This window comes from Hyla sarda, chromosome 2 (assembly GCF_029499605.1).
Source record: "Hyla sarda isolate aHylSar1 chromosome 2, aHylSar1.hap1, whole genome shotgun sequence".
Lineage (NCBI taxonomy): Eukaryota > Metazoa > Chordata > Amphibia > Anura > Hylidae > Hyla > Hyla sarda.
Genome location: NC_079190.1, coordinates 399212899 through 399229746, shown reverse-complemented (window position 1 = coordinate 399229746; position 16848 = coordinate 399212899). Strand labels below are relative to the sequence as shown.

The 16848-nt window shown below is 43.8% G+C and overlaps 2 protein-coding genes and 1 long non-coding RNA gene across 12 annotated transcripts in view; 1 reads left to right on the top strand and 2 right to left on the bottom strand.

Moving 5' to 3' along the window:
* The window catches only part of LOC130356809 (uncharacterized), a 119101-nt gene extending 109198 nt beyond the window's left edge, over positions 1-9903 (bottom strand). Inside the window, exon 1 of the long non-coding RNA XR_008889003.1 lies at positions 9409-9903. This is a non-coding gene — a long non-coding RNA (uncharacterized LOC130356809). The remainder of the gene's footprint in view (positions 1-9408) is intronic.
* Positions 1-16848, top strand: part of CDKL5 (cyclin dependent kinase like 5) — a 358007-nt gene that overhangs the window by 112185 nt on the left and 228974 nt on the right. The window lies entirely within an intron of this gene.
* Positions 2102-2967, bottom strand: LOC130356807 (phosphatidylethanolamine-binding protein 4-like). The gene has a single exon (XM_056558780.1). The coding sequence runs from the start codon at positions 2745-2747 to the stop codon at positions 2127-2129; it is 621 nt and encodes a 206-aa protein (XP_056414755.1). The 5' UTR covers positions 2748-2967; the 3' UTR covers positions 2102-2126.

Genomic DNA, 16848 nt, shown 5'->3' with positions numbered 1-16848 from the left:
GAAATAAAACCCACAAAGAAACCTACACTCCACTCTTAGTAAATAATGGCCATTGAGTTTTATATATATATAGATAGATAGATAGATATGGATTCAAATATCTGGACTGATACTGCACCAATTCCAGCAGCACTGCCTCTAAAAATGTTAGCGCTGCTGAAATACACAAAAACAATCCACACAGTGTAGAAAAAAAAATGTCATCTAAGTGGAAGAATCAGATGTTTATCAGTTGACCAGACCTAGATCATTTCCATCAGAGACCCAATGGTGAATATGTTGTTCTTATCCACAGTTCCAACCGTTGGTTCCAACAATTTCATCATCCTGCTGAATAACTAGAATGTCTTCACCTACAGCTTTGCATCTGAATAGCAGCATCTACCATGTCTCCTTTAAAGAAACACTTCAGGAATATTTTTTGTTTTGTTGCTTCTATCAGTGGTTCTCAACCTTTTTGGCGACTGTACCCCCAAAGGCTGAAAGTATCCGCGGGTACCCCTCGCACATAAATTTGCATGGAATTTAAGTGCGAGGGGTACTTGCGGACAAAAGGCATGTGCTTACCTTCATACTAATGCAATAATCATTACCCCCTCCATCTTAATCCTCCTGTGCCATCATTCCCCCTCCCTCTGATCCCCTTTTGCCATTATCCCTCTCTCCCCCTCCATCTTAATGCCCTTGTGCCATTATTTCTCCCCCCCCCCACCCATCCCCCCTCTGACCCCCCTGGGCTAATATATATATATATCCCTCACTCCCTTCCATATACTTTTTTATTTAGTTTTTATTTATTTTATTTTTTTACATTACCCGGCTTGTTTGGGTACCGCTCCCAGAGTCCAGTTCCCGGAGTCCTATTCGGCGCCTCGGCGCATTGCGTACCCCTGCACAACCGGTGGCGTACCCCTAGGCGTACCACCGGTTTAGAACCTCTGGCTTATATAGTGCAGCATAGGCTGCTATTAGTGAACAATGTTGAGGATCTTCATTTTGGTTTGCCATTCCTTCACTGATGTGTTTTATGTAATGCAGCTTACGTTTCCCATGAATCCTCTGACTTTGGGTGTAGCATTTGATTACTGCAGCTGGTCATCTTATCAGGCTTCTGGTGCTAGAGTTCAGCTAGGTGAACTCATTCGACTCATAAGTGGACTAAAGGGATATTCTGCCTTTATACATCTTATCCCCTATCCAAAAGTTATGGGATAAGATGTATAAAGCCGGAATACTCCTTTAAAGGGGTGCTCCGGCCCTAAGACATCTTATCCCCTAGCCAAAGGTTAGGGGATAAGATGTCTGATCGCGGGGGTCCCGCCGCTAGGGACCCCCGCAATTTCTCATGCAACACCCACCTGTCTCAGATGCACAGAGCGACGATAGCTCCGTGTCTGAAGACTCACGACCACGGACCGGAGTATCGTGATGTCACAACATAGCCCACGCCCTGCCCCCTCAATGCAAGCCTATGAGAGGGGGCATAAAGGCACGATACTCCAGCACAGTGGTCGTGAGTCTTAAGACACGGAGCTATTGTCGCTTCGTGTAGCTGAGAAAGGTGGGTGCTGCATGAGAGATTACGGGGGTCCCCCCCGTGATCAGACATCTTATCCCCTATCCTTTGGATAAGATGACATAAGGCTGGAGTACCCCTTTAAGGTCAGTTCACATTGGGCAGTTTTCAGGTGAAATATTGCATCAGACAACATTGATCGACTTATAATCACAATTAAGGTGTTGAATATTGAAATGAAGGGAATTGGCCATATGAAATGAGGGGAATGGCTGTGTAAAAATTGGGCAAATGGCTATATGAAATTCATATAGCCATTCCCCTCATTTTATATGGCCAATTCCCCTCATAGTCATTCCCCTCAGGTCATCATAGCCACTCCCCTCATTTCATATAGTCATTCCCCTTATTTCTGTTAGGATCTATTTCTCTTACCAACAGTTCATATAGCCACTCCCCTCATGTTATATGGACAATTACCCTCATAGCCATTCCCCTCATTCATATAGTCATACTCCTCAGGTCATCATAGCCACTCCTCTCATTCTTTACTAAAACAATATTCTACACTGCAAATAATGGTTCCATAAATTAAGTTTAATTCTCAAATTCAAGATGAGTGGTCAGGATGTTGGATCATAAATTGAGTAGTAGCGACTGGGTTTCCCAGGATCCAGCGTAAAACAAAAGCATTCATATCCCATGATTCCAGATGTTCTTCCTCAGGGAGCAGTGATGGGGAAACTCCTGGATATTGCATGAAGAGCAGGAATTGGTATCTGTGATATCCTGTCCCTGCCGGTGGATTTGGTTGACGGTATGAAGATAACACATTTCCTGTTACATTTCTTCCACGAAGCAGAACACGACCAGGTATATCACTAACTAACCAGTGTCTCCAGAACCTGTATATTGGCTGGTATCTGCTTGGAGCATCAGGGTCCACCATTATCAAGGTATATATTTTTTCGCTTTTGGCTTTGGAGAATTTGATCCAAGGGGGGCCCCAAACTTGGGTTAAGCTATCTGGGTACTCGAAGCAGTTTGGTATGTAAATGCAGGAAACTTCGCCCATGTTCGGGTATATGACTCGGATGTTACCACTGCAGAACATGGCATCATCTCCAATGAGAGGCTCAAAGTCACATGAAATGGGAATACAGAAAAACAATAATGGGCGTGATAGGAAAATTCCAAATATAAACCAGAGTTTTGCCAAAAAAGCTGCCATTTTTTAAAGTTGTCGCAACTAACAGTTCTGCCGGCCTGGATTGTGTACAAGCATCAAACTGCATTAAATGGCCACTGTCACCAAACATATATTTTTAAAAATGATAGAGACATTATACTCTAATACTATTTCATTGGCAGCCACTAGGGGGTCCTCATAAAATGTCACTGTGGCCTAACCGACTGTAGCAACTGTTACTCTGTTGGAATACGCACAGAGAGCTGGGCAGTGTGTGAGCGGCTGTGATTGGCTGAGAGGAGGCCACGCCCACACACCTCCCCAGCTCTCATAGAGAAGGAGAATGCTTCAGTGCACTGACCCCTCCCCAGCATAGAGCAGAAGAAGGTGCACAAGCAAGTGTGACACAGCCTGCTCAACCTTATACAGCAACATGTACCACAGTAGTAAGATGGTATGAGGAGGGGGTTTGTTACAGTGTGCACCCTAGTAGTAAGGAGATGGCAGGAGGTGGAGATTTTTTAGTGTGCACCCCAGTAGTAAGGAGGTGGCATGAGGAGGAGGTTTGTTACAGTGTGTCACCCCGGTAGTAAAATGATTACATGAAGAGGAGGTTTGTTACAGTGTGTCACCCTGGTAGTAGGGAGATGACATGAGGAGGGGGTTTGTTACAGTGGGCATCCCAATAGTAAGGAGATGGCATAAGGAGGAGGTTTGTTACAGTGTGTCACCCCAGTAGTAAGGAAATTACATGAGGAGGAGGTGTGTTACAGTGTATCACCCTAGTAATAAGGAGATTACATGAGGAGGGGATTTGTTACAGTGTCACCCCAGTAGTAAGCCTGGGAAAGCTGGATGATGTACATGTTGACAACCATAATGCTTGTCATTTAGCTTTACTACATAGTGTATAAGGCAGACAGCAGGCACACTCCAGTAATCCTTTCTCTCTGTGTAACATGTGCAGCATAAAACCAGAGAGGAAAGGGTTAGAGAGCAGCCTGCAATGAATGGGTAACTGTCCAGAGAGGAAAGGGTTACAGAGCATAGTGCAGTGATTGGCTGACAGCTCAGTGACACACAGTGAGGGAGGAAGCTCAGTCATGTACAGTGAGGGCAGGAGAGGGACACGCCCCCTGCCTGTGAGAAGATGAAAATCCAGTGTGATCTGATATAAGGTGATTTTAAAAGAAATACAGAAGCTAGACACATAAGTTATATGTACATGATCAAGATTAGGTACTGAGCAACATATAACTTTTTTTTTTTTTTGTTATGACAGGTACACTTTAAGCATGTATGATGTCACAAAAGGTATGTGTCGCTGTTACATTAGCTCTGCCACCAAGGCGGTGTTCTTCTGACAGATATATGCTCACCATAGCCTCTAAGTGCAGTGTTCTCCAAACTATGGGCCTCCATTGGCTGTCTGGCCATGCTGATTGCTGGAGGTCTGCAACCTCTGGAGGTCTACAGTTTGGAAACCTCCAAATTAAATTATCAACTTTACCATGGAATGGTGTTATAAAGCACAGCCAATTTTATTTATTTTTTAATTTTATTTGTTTACATAAATAATAAAAACTACAACATTAAAAGACACTGTAGTCGAGGTGAGCATAAAAAAAATCTGTCCTCTTTTTACATTAGAGTCAATAGGAAACATATAGAAATGTAAAGTTTTATGGGGGAGATTTATCAAAACCCTCTGTATAGGAAGAGTGGTGCAGATGCCCATAGCAACCAATCAGATCGCTTCTTTCATTGTAAAGAGGCCTCTGAAAAATGAAAGAAGCAATCTAACTGGTTGTTACGGGCAACTGTACCACTCTTCATCTGAACAGGTTTTGATAAATCTCCCCCTATATTTCTATATATTTCATGCATCCATTTTTATATGAAAATAGCAATCTGATTGGTTGCTATGGGCAGCTGGTCACCTTTTCCCTTTTTGAAAAAGTCTCCCCATATGTGAATAACTTTCTTAAAAGCTTTAACATTTTTTATGTAAAAACCAAAAATAAAATAGACAAGTTGCTTGTCTACATTTTTACATGTAGGTACCTAGTATTCATAAATAATTTTATATATATTCTAAACATACATTAAAATACATTTCCTACAGATGATAACTTCTAACACACACATATACACTGGAGATCAAAATTAGAGAACACACAATTTCCCAAAATGTCAAGGTCATAGTGTATTCCTATGTGAATATATCCTAACATGAGTAAAATAGCAGTATTTTAAGCTTATTTCATAGATTGTATTTATACTAAAGAACAGAATAAAAATTTAAATGAGATAATTCAAAAAGAATACTGATCAAAATTAGAGAACACTTTCAGATAGCTGCAAGTTATTGGTGTTAATCTGGCAACTGGTGCTAATTTCCTTAATAACATGGAACAAAGGAGGATGTCCAGCGCTTGTAGGTGAAAAATATCCGACAGAGACAGTCTGTGTGTTCTTATGATCCAATAAAGCTGCCAGATATTTTTCACCTACAAGCGCTGGACATCCTCCTTTGTTCCATGTTTGCAAGATTGGGTCAGGTGTGCTGCTGACCTGTCCGGCGCAGGTGAGGGGAAGAGTGAAGCTGTTCACAAACTCTACTTCTAATTTCCTTAAAGGGGTACTCCTGTGAAAACCTTTTTTCTTTTAAATCAACTGGTGCCAGAAAGTTAAACATATTTGTAAATTACTTCTATTAAAAAATCTTAATCCTTCCAGTACTTATTAGCTGCTGAATGCTACAGAGGAAATTCCTTTCTTTTTGGAACACTGATGGCATCCCGACCACAGTGCTCTCTGCTGACATCTCTGTCCATTTTAGCAACCGTGCATAGCAGATGTATGCTAAGGGCAGCATGGTGGCTCAGTGGTTAGCACTGCTACCTTGCATTGCTTGGGCCTTGGGTTCAAATCCCACTAAGGACAACAATAAATATAGAGTTATTATTATTATAATAATGACGTCAGCAAAGAGCACTGTGCTCGTGATGTCATCAGAGAGAATTCCAAAAAGAAAAGAATTTCCTCTGTAGTATTCAGCAGCTAATAAGTACAGGAAGGATTAAGATTTTTTAATAGAAGTAATTTACAAAACTGTTTAACTTTCTGGCACCAGTTGATTTAAAAAAAAAAAAAAAAAAAGGTTTTCACCGGAGTACCCCTTTAATGATCTGACAAACCCTGTTTAACTGGCAGCCTAACTTTACAGTTTTCACTGACTTTGCAAAAATGGTGTGCCGATCCATAGTGACTGAAACACTCCGGCGGCAGGTTGTCCAGATAAAGGCCAAAGGGATGACCCTATCAGCCATAGCAAGAGAAGTTGGTCATTCTAAGTCTAATTTCTAGAATATTGCATCTTTACAAAATCACAGACTCATTCAAGTCCACCAAGGAGGCTGGTCACCCTCGAAAGACAAATGCAAGAGAGGACAGGATAGTGCGGAGAATCTCCATGGGTAATAGTTTCAACACTGCAGCTGGAATTGCTCTCCAGTTCAGCACTGAACAGAGTAAGGATCTGTCTGATCATACAGTGTCTCGACATTTAAGAGCATTTGGACTGAAAGCCCACTCTGCAGTGTCCAAACCTCTCATTAGCAGAAAGAATCAAAAGGCTAGACTCACTTTTGCTGAGGAGCATGTTGTGTGGACAGAGGAGAAGTGGTCCAGAGTTCATTTTAGTGATGAAAGCAAGATTAATTAATTTGGGTCTGGTGGGAAACCTTATGTTCATCAACAAACTGGAGAAAGACTGAACCCAAAGTGTGTAAAGAAGTCAGTGAAAGGTGGAGGAGGAAGTGTCATGGTTTTGGGAATGGTTTCTGCAACAGGAATTGGACCTCTCATACAGCTACATGGCAGAGTGAATGCAAGTGTGTATCAGAACCTTCGTCAACAACACATGGTTCCTTCCTTGCGTTCATCACTCAATCAGCAGCAATTCTCATGCAGGACAATGCCCCCTGTCACACAGCAAAACGGGTAAAGCAGTTCCTTGAAACTGAAAACATTGAAATGACCATCCCAGAGTCCTGATCTAAACCCAATAGAAAACCTCTGGAAAATCCTTGGTGACAAAGTTATGACCAAGAAACCCACAACAGTCACAGAACTATAAAGATGAGTGGACCAAAATCACCCAGAGCAGTGTGAGAGACTAGTGATGTCCTGTGGGGGGCGCAGATGTGCTTAAGTCATTCAAGGCAAAGGCCTGTACACTTCCTACTGATTGCTGACTGTTGGAACCTTTTAGAATATTTACTTACAATCTTTCTCTGTGCTACAGTCATTGCTGTTCTCTGATTATGATCATCACATTTTTTGAAAAATATAGGTTTTATGTTGATATACTTTGGTTATTTTGTAAAACTGTTCTAATGGCATGGTGTACCCCTTACAAAAAATCCTTCAAATGATGACCAATGTAGATTACATTATTTCTGAAAAAATCAAGTGTTTATAAATTGTTCTCTAATCTTGATCTCCAGTGTGTGTGGGTGTATATATATATATATATATATATATATATATATATATATATATATATACATATATATACACCTCAAAAAAATCAAGGGAAGACTAAGATAACACATCTTAGATCTGAATGAATGAACTAATCGTATGAAATACTTTCGTCTTTACATAGTTAAATGTGCTGACAACAAAATCACACAAAAATTATCAATGGAAATCTAATTTATCAACCCATGGAGGTCTGGATATGGAGTCACACTCAAAATCAAAGTGGAAAACCACTATACAGGCTGATCCAACTATGTATTGTCCTTAAAACAAGTCAAAATGAGGCTCAGTAGTGTGTGTGGCCTCCGCGTGCCCGTATGACCTCCCTACAATGCCTGGGCATGCTCCTGATGAGGTAGCGGATGGTCTCCTGAGGGATGTCCTCCCAGACCTGGACTCAAGCATCCGCCAACTCCTGGACAGTCTGTGGTGCATTGTGGCGTTGTGGATGGAGCGAGACATGATGTCCCAGATGTGCTCTATCGGATTCAGGTCTGTGGAACGGGCAGGCCAGTCCATAGCATCAATGCCTTCCTCTTGCAGGAACTGCTGACACACTCCAGCCACATGAGATCTAGCATTGTCGTGCATTAGGAGGAACCCAGGGCCAACCGCACCAGCATATGGTCTCACAAGGGGTCTGAGGATTTCATCTCGGTACCTAATGGCAGTCAGGCTACCTCTGGCAAGCACATGGAGGGCTGTGCGGCCCCCCAAATAAATGCCTTCTCACACCATTACTGACCCACCGCCAAACCGGTCATGCTGGAGGATGTTGCAGGGAGCAGAACATTCTCCACGGTGTCTCCAGACTCTGTCACATGTGCTCAGTGTGAACCTGCTTTCATCAGTGAAGAGCACAGGTCACGAGTAGTGAATTTGCCAATCTTGGTGTCCTGTGGCTGTAAGCACAACCCCTACCTGTGGATTTTGGGCCCTCATACCACCTTCATAGAGTCTGTTTCTGACCGTTTGAGAGGACACATGCACATGGCCTGCTGGAGGTCATTTTGCAGGGCTCTGGCAGTGCTCCTCCTTGCACAAAGGCAGAGATAGCGGTCCTGCTGCTGGGTTTTTGCCCTCCTACCGCCTCCTGCACATCTGATGTACTGGCCTGTCTCCTGGTAGCGCCTCCATGCTCTGGACACTACGCTGACAGACACAGGAAACCTTCTTGCCACAGCTCGCATTGATGTGCCATCCTGGATGAGCTGCATGTATGGGCTGTAGACTCTGTCTCATGCTACCACTAGAGTGAAAGCACCATCAGCATTCAAAAGTGACCAAAACATCAGCCAGGAAGCATAGGAACTGAGAAGTGGTCAGTGGCCACCACCTGCAAACCACTCCTTTATTGGGGGTGTCTTGCTAATTGCCTATAATTTCTACCTGTTGTCTGTTCCATTTGCACAACAGCATGTGAAATTGATTGTCAATCAGTGTTGCTTCCTGAGTGGACAGTGTGATTTCACAGAAGTGTGATTGACTTGGAGTTACATTGTGTTGTTTAAGTGTTCCCTTTATTTTTTTGAGCACACACACACACACACACACACACACATAGATACATAGACACACACACACACACTCGCCACTTTATTAGATATACCTGTTCTATTGCTTGATAACACAAATAACTATTTAGTCAATCACATGCTAGCAACGCAATGCATTTGGGCATGTAGATGTGGTCAAGACAACTTGCTGAAGTTCAAACCGAGCATCAGAAGGGGGAAGAAAGAGTATTTTAGTGACTAAGTATTTAAGAAACTAAAATTACCATTGGTTACAACTAAGGTATGTAGAATATCATCTTTGAACACACAGCACATTGAACCTTGAAGCAGATGGGCTACAGCAGCAGGTGACCACACCTGGTGGCACTCCTGTCAGCAAAGAACAGAAAACTGATATTACAGTTCGCACAGGCTTCCCAAAATTGGTCATTTGACTGGAAGAACGCTGCCTGGTCTGATGGATCTCGATTCCATCTGCAACATTCAGATGGTAGGGTAAGAATTTGGCGTAAACTACTTGAAGGCAAGGATCCATCCTGCCTTATATCAACAGTTCAGGGTGGTGGTAGTGTTATGGTGTTGGGCACACTTTCAGCCCCTTAGTACTAACTGAGCATTATTAAGACATGACAGCGTACCTGAGTATTTCTGCTGACCATGACCACAGTGTGTACATCTTCTGATGGTTACTTCCAGAAGGACAAAGCTCACATCTTCTCAATCTGGTTTCTTGAACATGACAATGGCCCTGATTTACTATTGTAAACCTGACATGTTTTGTTGGGTTGTGCAACAGATTCTGTCTCATTGCGCCAGAAATGAAAAAAAAAAACGACCAACTCTCCATTTTACTGGGAAAACCTGAAAAGGGGGTGTGACCGGTATGGGAACGGGGGCGTGATCACACAAAAGGGGCGTGTCCCCGACATTTTAACAAAAACCCAACATATTTACTAAGGTTTCAGCAGAAAATGTGGTGGATTTCAGCTGAGGAAAACCAGACAGATCAGAACATGTGTAAAAAAAAAAAAAAAAAAACTGTAGGGAAAAGTGGAAAATGTTCGGAAATCTTAGTAATTACTTAGGGAAAAAAATTGTAGGGATTTAAAACCCACAAAGAAACCTGCACTCCACTCTTAGTACATCAGGGCCAATGGGGGGAGATTTATCAAAACCTGTCCAGTGGAAAAGTTGCTGAGTTACCCATAGCAACCAATCAGATAGCTTCTTTCATTTTTGAAAAATGAAAGAAACAATCTGATTGGTTGCTATGGGCAGCTCAGCAACTTTTCCTCTGGACAGGTTTTAATAAATCTCCACCATTAATGAGTTTATTGTACTCCAACGGCCTCCACAGTCACTAGATATCAATCCAGTAGATCACCTTTGGGATGTGGTGGAATGGGAGATTTTGCATAATGGGTGCAGTAACTACGTGATGCCATCATGTACATATAGACCAAAATCTCTGAGGAATGTTTCCAGTACCTAGTAGAAAGTATGCCACTAAGAATAAAGGCAGTTCTGAAAGCAAAAGGTGGTCCAGCCTGGTACCAGCAAGTGTACCTATTAAAGTGGCGATAGCGTGTGTGTAGATAGATAGATAGATAGATATAGCTATGATAGACAGCTACAAGATATAGAAGAAATATCCGGCATATAAGACGCACCCAATTTTAACCCCTTAAGGACCGGGGTTTTTTCCGTTTTTGCATTTTCGTTTTTTGCTCCTTGCCTTTAAAAAATCATAACTCTTTCAATTTTGCACCTAAAAATCCATATGATGGCTTATTTTTTGCGCCACCAATTTTAATTTGTAATGACGTCAGTCATTTTGCCCAAAAATCTACGGTGAAACGGAAAAAAAAATCATTGTGCGACAAAATTGAAAAAAAAACGCAGTTTTGTAACTTTTGGGGGCTTCCGTTTCTACGTAGTACATTTTTCGGTAAAAATGACACCTTATCTTTATTCTGTAGGTCCATACGATTAAAATGATACCCTACTTATATAGATTTGATTTTTTCGGACTTCTGGAAAAAAATCATAACTACATGCAGGAAAATTAATACGTTTAAAATTGTCATCTTCTGACCCCTATAACTTTTTTATTTTTCCGTGTATGGGGCGGTATGAGGGCTCATTTTTTGCGCCGTGATCTGAAGTTTTTAACGGTACAATTTTTGCATTGATAGGACTTATTGATCGCTTTTTATTCATTTTTAAATGATATAAAAAGTGACCAAAAATGCACTATTTTGGACTTTGGAATTTTTTTGCGCGCACGCCATTGACCGAGCGGGTTAATTATTGATATATTTTTATAATTCGGACATTTCCGCACGCGGTGATACCATATATGTTCATTTTTATTTTTATTTACACTGTGTTTTTTTTTTTATTGGAAAAGGGGGGTGATTCAAACTTTTAATAGGGGAGGAGTTAAATGATCTTTATTCACTTTTTTTTTTCACTTTTTTTTTGCAGTGTTATAGGTCCCATAGGGACCTATAACACTGCACACACTGATCTTCATCATTGATCACTGGTTTCTCATAAGAAACCAGTGATCAACGATTCTGCCGCATGACTGCTCATGCCTGGATCTCAGGCACTGAGCAGTCATTCGGCGATCGGACAGCGAGGAGGCAGGTAGGGGCCCTCCCGCTGTCCTCTCAGCTGTTCGGGATGCCGCGATTAGCCGCGGCTATCCCGAACAGCCCGACTGAGCTAGCCGGCCACTTTCGGTTTCACTTTTAGCCGCGCGGCTCAGCTCTGAGCGCTATTAGAGGCGGGTCCCGGCTTCACTATGACGCCGGGCCCGCCGTGATATGATGCGGGGTTACTGTGTAACCCCGCGTTATATCAGGAGAGCAGGTCCAAGGGCGTACCTGTACGCCCTTGGTCCTTAAGGGGTTAAAGGAGGAAAATCTAGAAAAAAAATATTCTGAACCAAATACAATGTAAAGTATAGGACAGAGATCTTCAACCTGCGGACCTCCAGATGTTGCAAAACTACAACTCTCAGCATGCCCGGACAGCCGTTGGCTGTCCGGGCATGCCAGGAGTTGTAGTTTTGCAACATCTGGAGGTCCGCAGGTTGAAGACCACTGGTATAGGAGGTAATACTCACGTGCCCCCGCCGCTCCGGACCGTCACCGCTGCCCTGGATGTCGCCCTCCATCGCTGTCGCCGCGTCCCCGGGGTGTCCCCGTCGCTCCGTAACTTCTCTGATGCCCGGGATCCTCACTCTCCGTCGCCGCCATCACGTCGCTATGCACGCCGCCCCTATTGGATGACGGGACGGCGTGCGCCACGACGTGATGACGACGAAGGAGAGCGCCAGCCATGCAGGGGATCCCAGCATGGAGCAGTCATTCGCCGATCGGACACCGAGGAGGCAGGTAAGGTCCCTCCCGGTGTCCTGTAAGCTGTTCGGGACGCCACGGTGAAATTTCACCGCGGCGGTCCCGAACAGCCCGACTGAGCATCCGGGTTAGTTTCACTTTTGCTTCAGACGTGGCGGTCAGCTTTGATCGGTGATGTCCTGTATTAGCCGTTGGTCGCGGCAGTTGATGGCCGCAGAGACCGCCGCGATATGACAGGGTTTTAATGTGTATTTGCCGTATAAGACGCACCAACTCCCCCCCCAGTTTTGGGGAAGAAAAAGTGCGTCCTATACGGCGAAAAATACGGTATATATTTGTCTTTCCTTGGTGTTGCATTGTCAGAATTTTGGCCTGCTTTATTATCAAATTACATTATATTATCCTCAAATTCCATTATATCTTTCTAAAATAATAAATGGAACAATACCTAGACTATCTCTTTAGAGCATTTTGATAGCTCTGTTTATTTCTACAGAGGGTTTGAATGCGAAATGTGAAAGTCGGCCTGTGTGCTGTGTCACGAATAGAATCGGAAAACACAATAAAGAGCTTTTTGCCGAAGCTAAATTTCCAGTGCGCTTTCTGCATATAGATTGGTTATTTCCATCGGCATCTGTTCCGAGCATGCCTCCCACACTGTAACGCAATGTGTTTAATTCAGCGAGTTCCTCCTGATCTCTGTTCACATGGCTGCACATTCAGACCCTACAACATATGGCACAGGCTAAGACATTGATTGGCCTCTAACATGCTGAGGGCCCTCAATCCCTCTGAAGGACATCAAATATCCTTGTTGTTTAGGCCATCTACAATACGTTACTTGATATTGTCATTATCTTTTCTTTACTGCTATCATCTGCTAATTATCTATCGTATTTAGAATCTAATTTTTCACTCATACATGTTACAAGCCTAACATCACACTCAGGGCCGGTGCAAGGATTTCTGCCTACACAAGCGAAGCTCCATTTTGTTCACACATGAGAATACTGTATACCTAACTACAGTGGTCCCTCAACATACGATGGTAATCCGTCCCAATTGGACCATCGTTTGTTGAAACCATCGTATGTTGAGGGATCCATGCAATGTAAAGTATAGGACAGTGGTCTACAACCTGCGGACCTCCAGATGTTGCAAAACTACAACGCCCAGCATGCCCGGACAGCCAACGGCTGTCCGGGCATGCTGGGCGTTGTAGTTTTGCAACATCTGGAGGTCCGCAGGTTGAAGACCACTGGTATTGGAGGTTATACTCACGTGTCCCCACCGCTCCGGACCGTCACCACTGCCCTGGATGTCACCTTCCATTGCTGTTGCCACGTCCCCGACGCTCCGGCAAGGCCTCTGCTTCCCCGGCATCCTCGCTCTCCATCGCCGCCATCACGTCGCTACGCACGCCGCTCCTATTGGATGACGGGACGGCGTGCGCAGTGACGTGATGACGACGATGGAGAGCGCTGACGATGCAAGGGATACCGAAGAGGACGCGCCGGAGCCCCGAGGACAGGTAGGATCGTCAGCGGACCACACAGGGCACCGTAAACGGCTATCTGGTGGCAGCTGAAGCAGTCTGCGCTGCCGGATAGCCGTTTATGCGATGGCCCCGACATACAAAAGCATCGTATGTTGATGCTGCCTTCAACATGCGATGACCTCTGAGAGGCCATCGTATGTTGAAATGATCATATGTCGGGGCCATCGTAGGTCGGGGGGTCACTGTACTGTATGCAGTTACCAACTGATACCACTAATCAAGGAGCAAATATTACCATACGTTATTGTAACCTGATTAGATTGGGCATACTGAGACCAACAATACCAATAATACCGGTATACCAAGATACATTTTACCAATAATACACCTATATAAGGGACAAATAATACTGCCACAGAAGGACCATTACACCACAAAGTGACTAGTGACTGGATAGTTCCACTATACTGTTATTAAATAAAATCCACTATATACGAACCAAGATTCCCCAACTAACCCCCCCCCCCCCCCCAAATACAGTGACCATATAGCGGTATATACCAGCTGTATACAGGTACTGTATATTATGTAAGTAATTTTATACAGGACCATATAGAGGTATATACCAGCTTTATACAAGATCTGTATACCATATAAGTGATTATATATACAGGACCATATATTGGTATATACCAGCTGTACACAGGATCTGAATGCCATGTAAGTGATTATACACAGGACCATATAGAGGTATATACCAGCTGTATAAAAGATCTGTATACCATATAAGTGATTATATATACAGGACCATATAGTGGTATATGCCAGCTGTATACAGGTACTGTATATTATGTAAGTGATTTTATACAGGACCATATAGAGGTATATATACCAGCTGTATAAAAGATCTGTATACCATATAAGTGATTATATATACAGGACCATATATTGGTATATACCAGCTGTGCACAGGATCTAAATACCATGTAAATGATTATACACAGGACCATATAGATTTATATACCAGCTGTATACAGATCTGTATACCATATAAGTGATTACATTTTAGGGACTCACAATCTTTTCTGATCAGTGGCGTCCTCTTTCCTTTTGTTCTCCATCTGGCTCAGACGGCCATGATGTCTTCTTCCAGCCAAAACTTCATCTCTTCAGCATCTGCGGGACAAGGGACAAACATGTTCGACTCCAGTGCCCACCATTGCCGATCACCCCTTTGCCATTTTAATCCCCCCCTTTCTGTACAATTTCAATCCCCCCCTTCTGTACCATTTCAATCCCCCCCCCCCTTGATCCCCCTCAGTGCCATTTCAATACCCCCTTTTGATAGGGGGGGAGGAGGGATGAAGTAGCACAAGGGGATCAGAGGGCAGGGGGGGGGAGGGGGACTGAAAATTGAAATGGCACAGGGGAATCAGAGGGGGGGGGGATTGGGAATTGAGGTGGCCCCTCTGATCCCCCTTTGCAATTTTATAATTACCCCCCCATGCCATTTAATTCACAATCCCCCCACCCCTGTGCCATTTTAATTCCCCCCTCCTCCCCCTGTGCCAATTCATTAGACCCCTCTCCCCCCAATCCCCCCGACTGTGCCAATTCATTAACCCCCTCCCCCCGCCCATGCCAATTCATTGACCAACCCCCTATCTCCTCTCTGTGCCAATTCATTACCCCCCCTATCTCCTCTCCTCCACCCTGTGACAATTCATTAACCCCCTCCCCTCTTTAGCCATTTAACCCCTTCCCTCTTTGGCGATTTTTTCATTTTTGCACTTTTGTTTCCTTCTCACCTTCTAAAAATCATAACACTTTCAATTTTTCACCTAAAAATCCATATGAGGGCTTGTTCTTTGCGCCAACAATTTTACTTATTAATACCATTAATAATTTCACTACAAAATCTACGGAGAAACCAGAAAAAAAAATTTGTGGGAAAAAAAAAAAAAAAAAAGCCATTTTGTAATTTTTTGTGGCTTCCATTTCTACACAGTGCAGTTTTCAGTAAAAATTTGCACCTTATATTGATACTGTAGGTTCATACAGTTGCAAGGATACCCAATTTATATAGGTTTGATTTTATTTTACTACAGACTATTTATTTATAACTACAAAATGTCAAATACAAAAATGTCAAACTTTTATTAGGGAAGGGGTTAAATCACATTTAGTAACACTTTATTTTCACTTTTTTTTTTTGCAGTGTTATAGCCCCTTAGGGGACTATAACATTGCACACACTGATTTCCTACACAATAGCATGGCATTTCCTATGCAATAGCATGGCATTGATCAGTGTTATCGCCGCTCGACTGCTCCTGCCTGGATCTCAGCGATCGGACAGCGAGGAGGCAGGTAGGGATCCACCACTGAGCTAACCGGCAATGTTTACTTTAGTTTTCGATGTGGCAAACAAGTTTGATCGCCAAGTCTAAAAGGTTAATGCCGGACATCAGCCCGATCAGCGATGTCCGGCATTAGCCGTGGGGTCCTGGTTGCCTGTTGCCCACTCACCTGCTGAGCACGTGTCATACCTCGGGAGCCTCAGATAGATGTTAATGAACATCCATTTGGGGCAAGGGATTAATTAACCCCCCCTCCGCTGCTGCCTCACCTGCTCAGGCCTGGTCCCAGCTCAAATTGCAGAGTTGTCTCAGGCAGTGGCATTGCTAGGGCTGGTGTCTGGTGTCACCCCCAACATACCACTGTCCCCTGCGCAGTAGTTTTTTTTGCCATATAAAGAAGAACTATCCCCCCCCCCCAACTGCTGTGGCCTCAGCCTCCTCATCCTTCATCACCCCCCACGACTGCTGTGCCTTGGCCTCTTCATCATACATCGCACCCCCACTGCTTTGCCTCGGCCTCCTTATCATTTATCACCTTCCCACTGCTGTGCCTCATCATTCATTAACCCCCCCCCCCAGTGGTGCATCCTCATCATTCATCACTCCCTGCTGTGTCTCCTCGCCATTTGAACCCCTTCCCCCGCTGTGCCTCCTTATCATTTCTCTTCCTCCCACTGCTGTGCCTCCTTCTCATTCATCAAATTCCACCCAATGCTGTACCCCCTCATCATTAATCACACCTCAACCTCCTCCTCCTGTGCCTTCCCATCATCCCCCCCGCTGTACCTCCTTAATACATTTATCACCCCCACCACACACTGCTGTCCCCCTTATCATACCCCAATCCCCCCG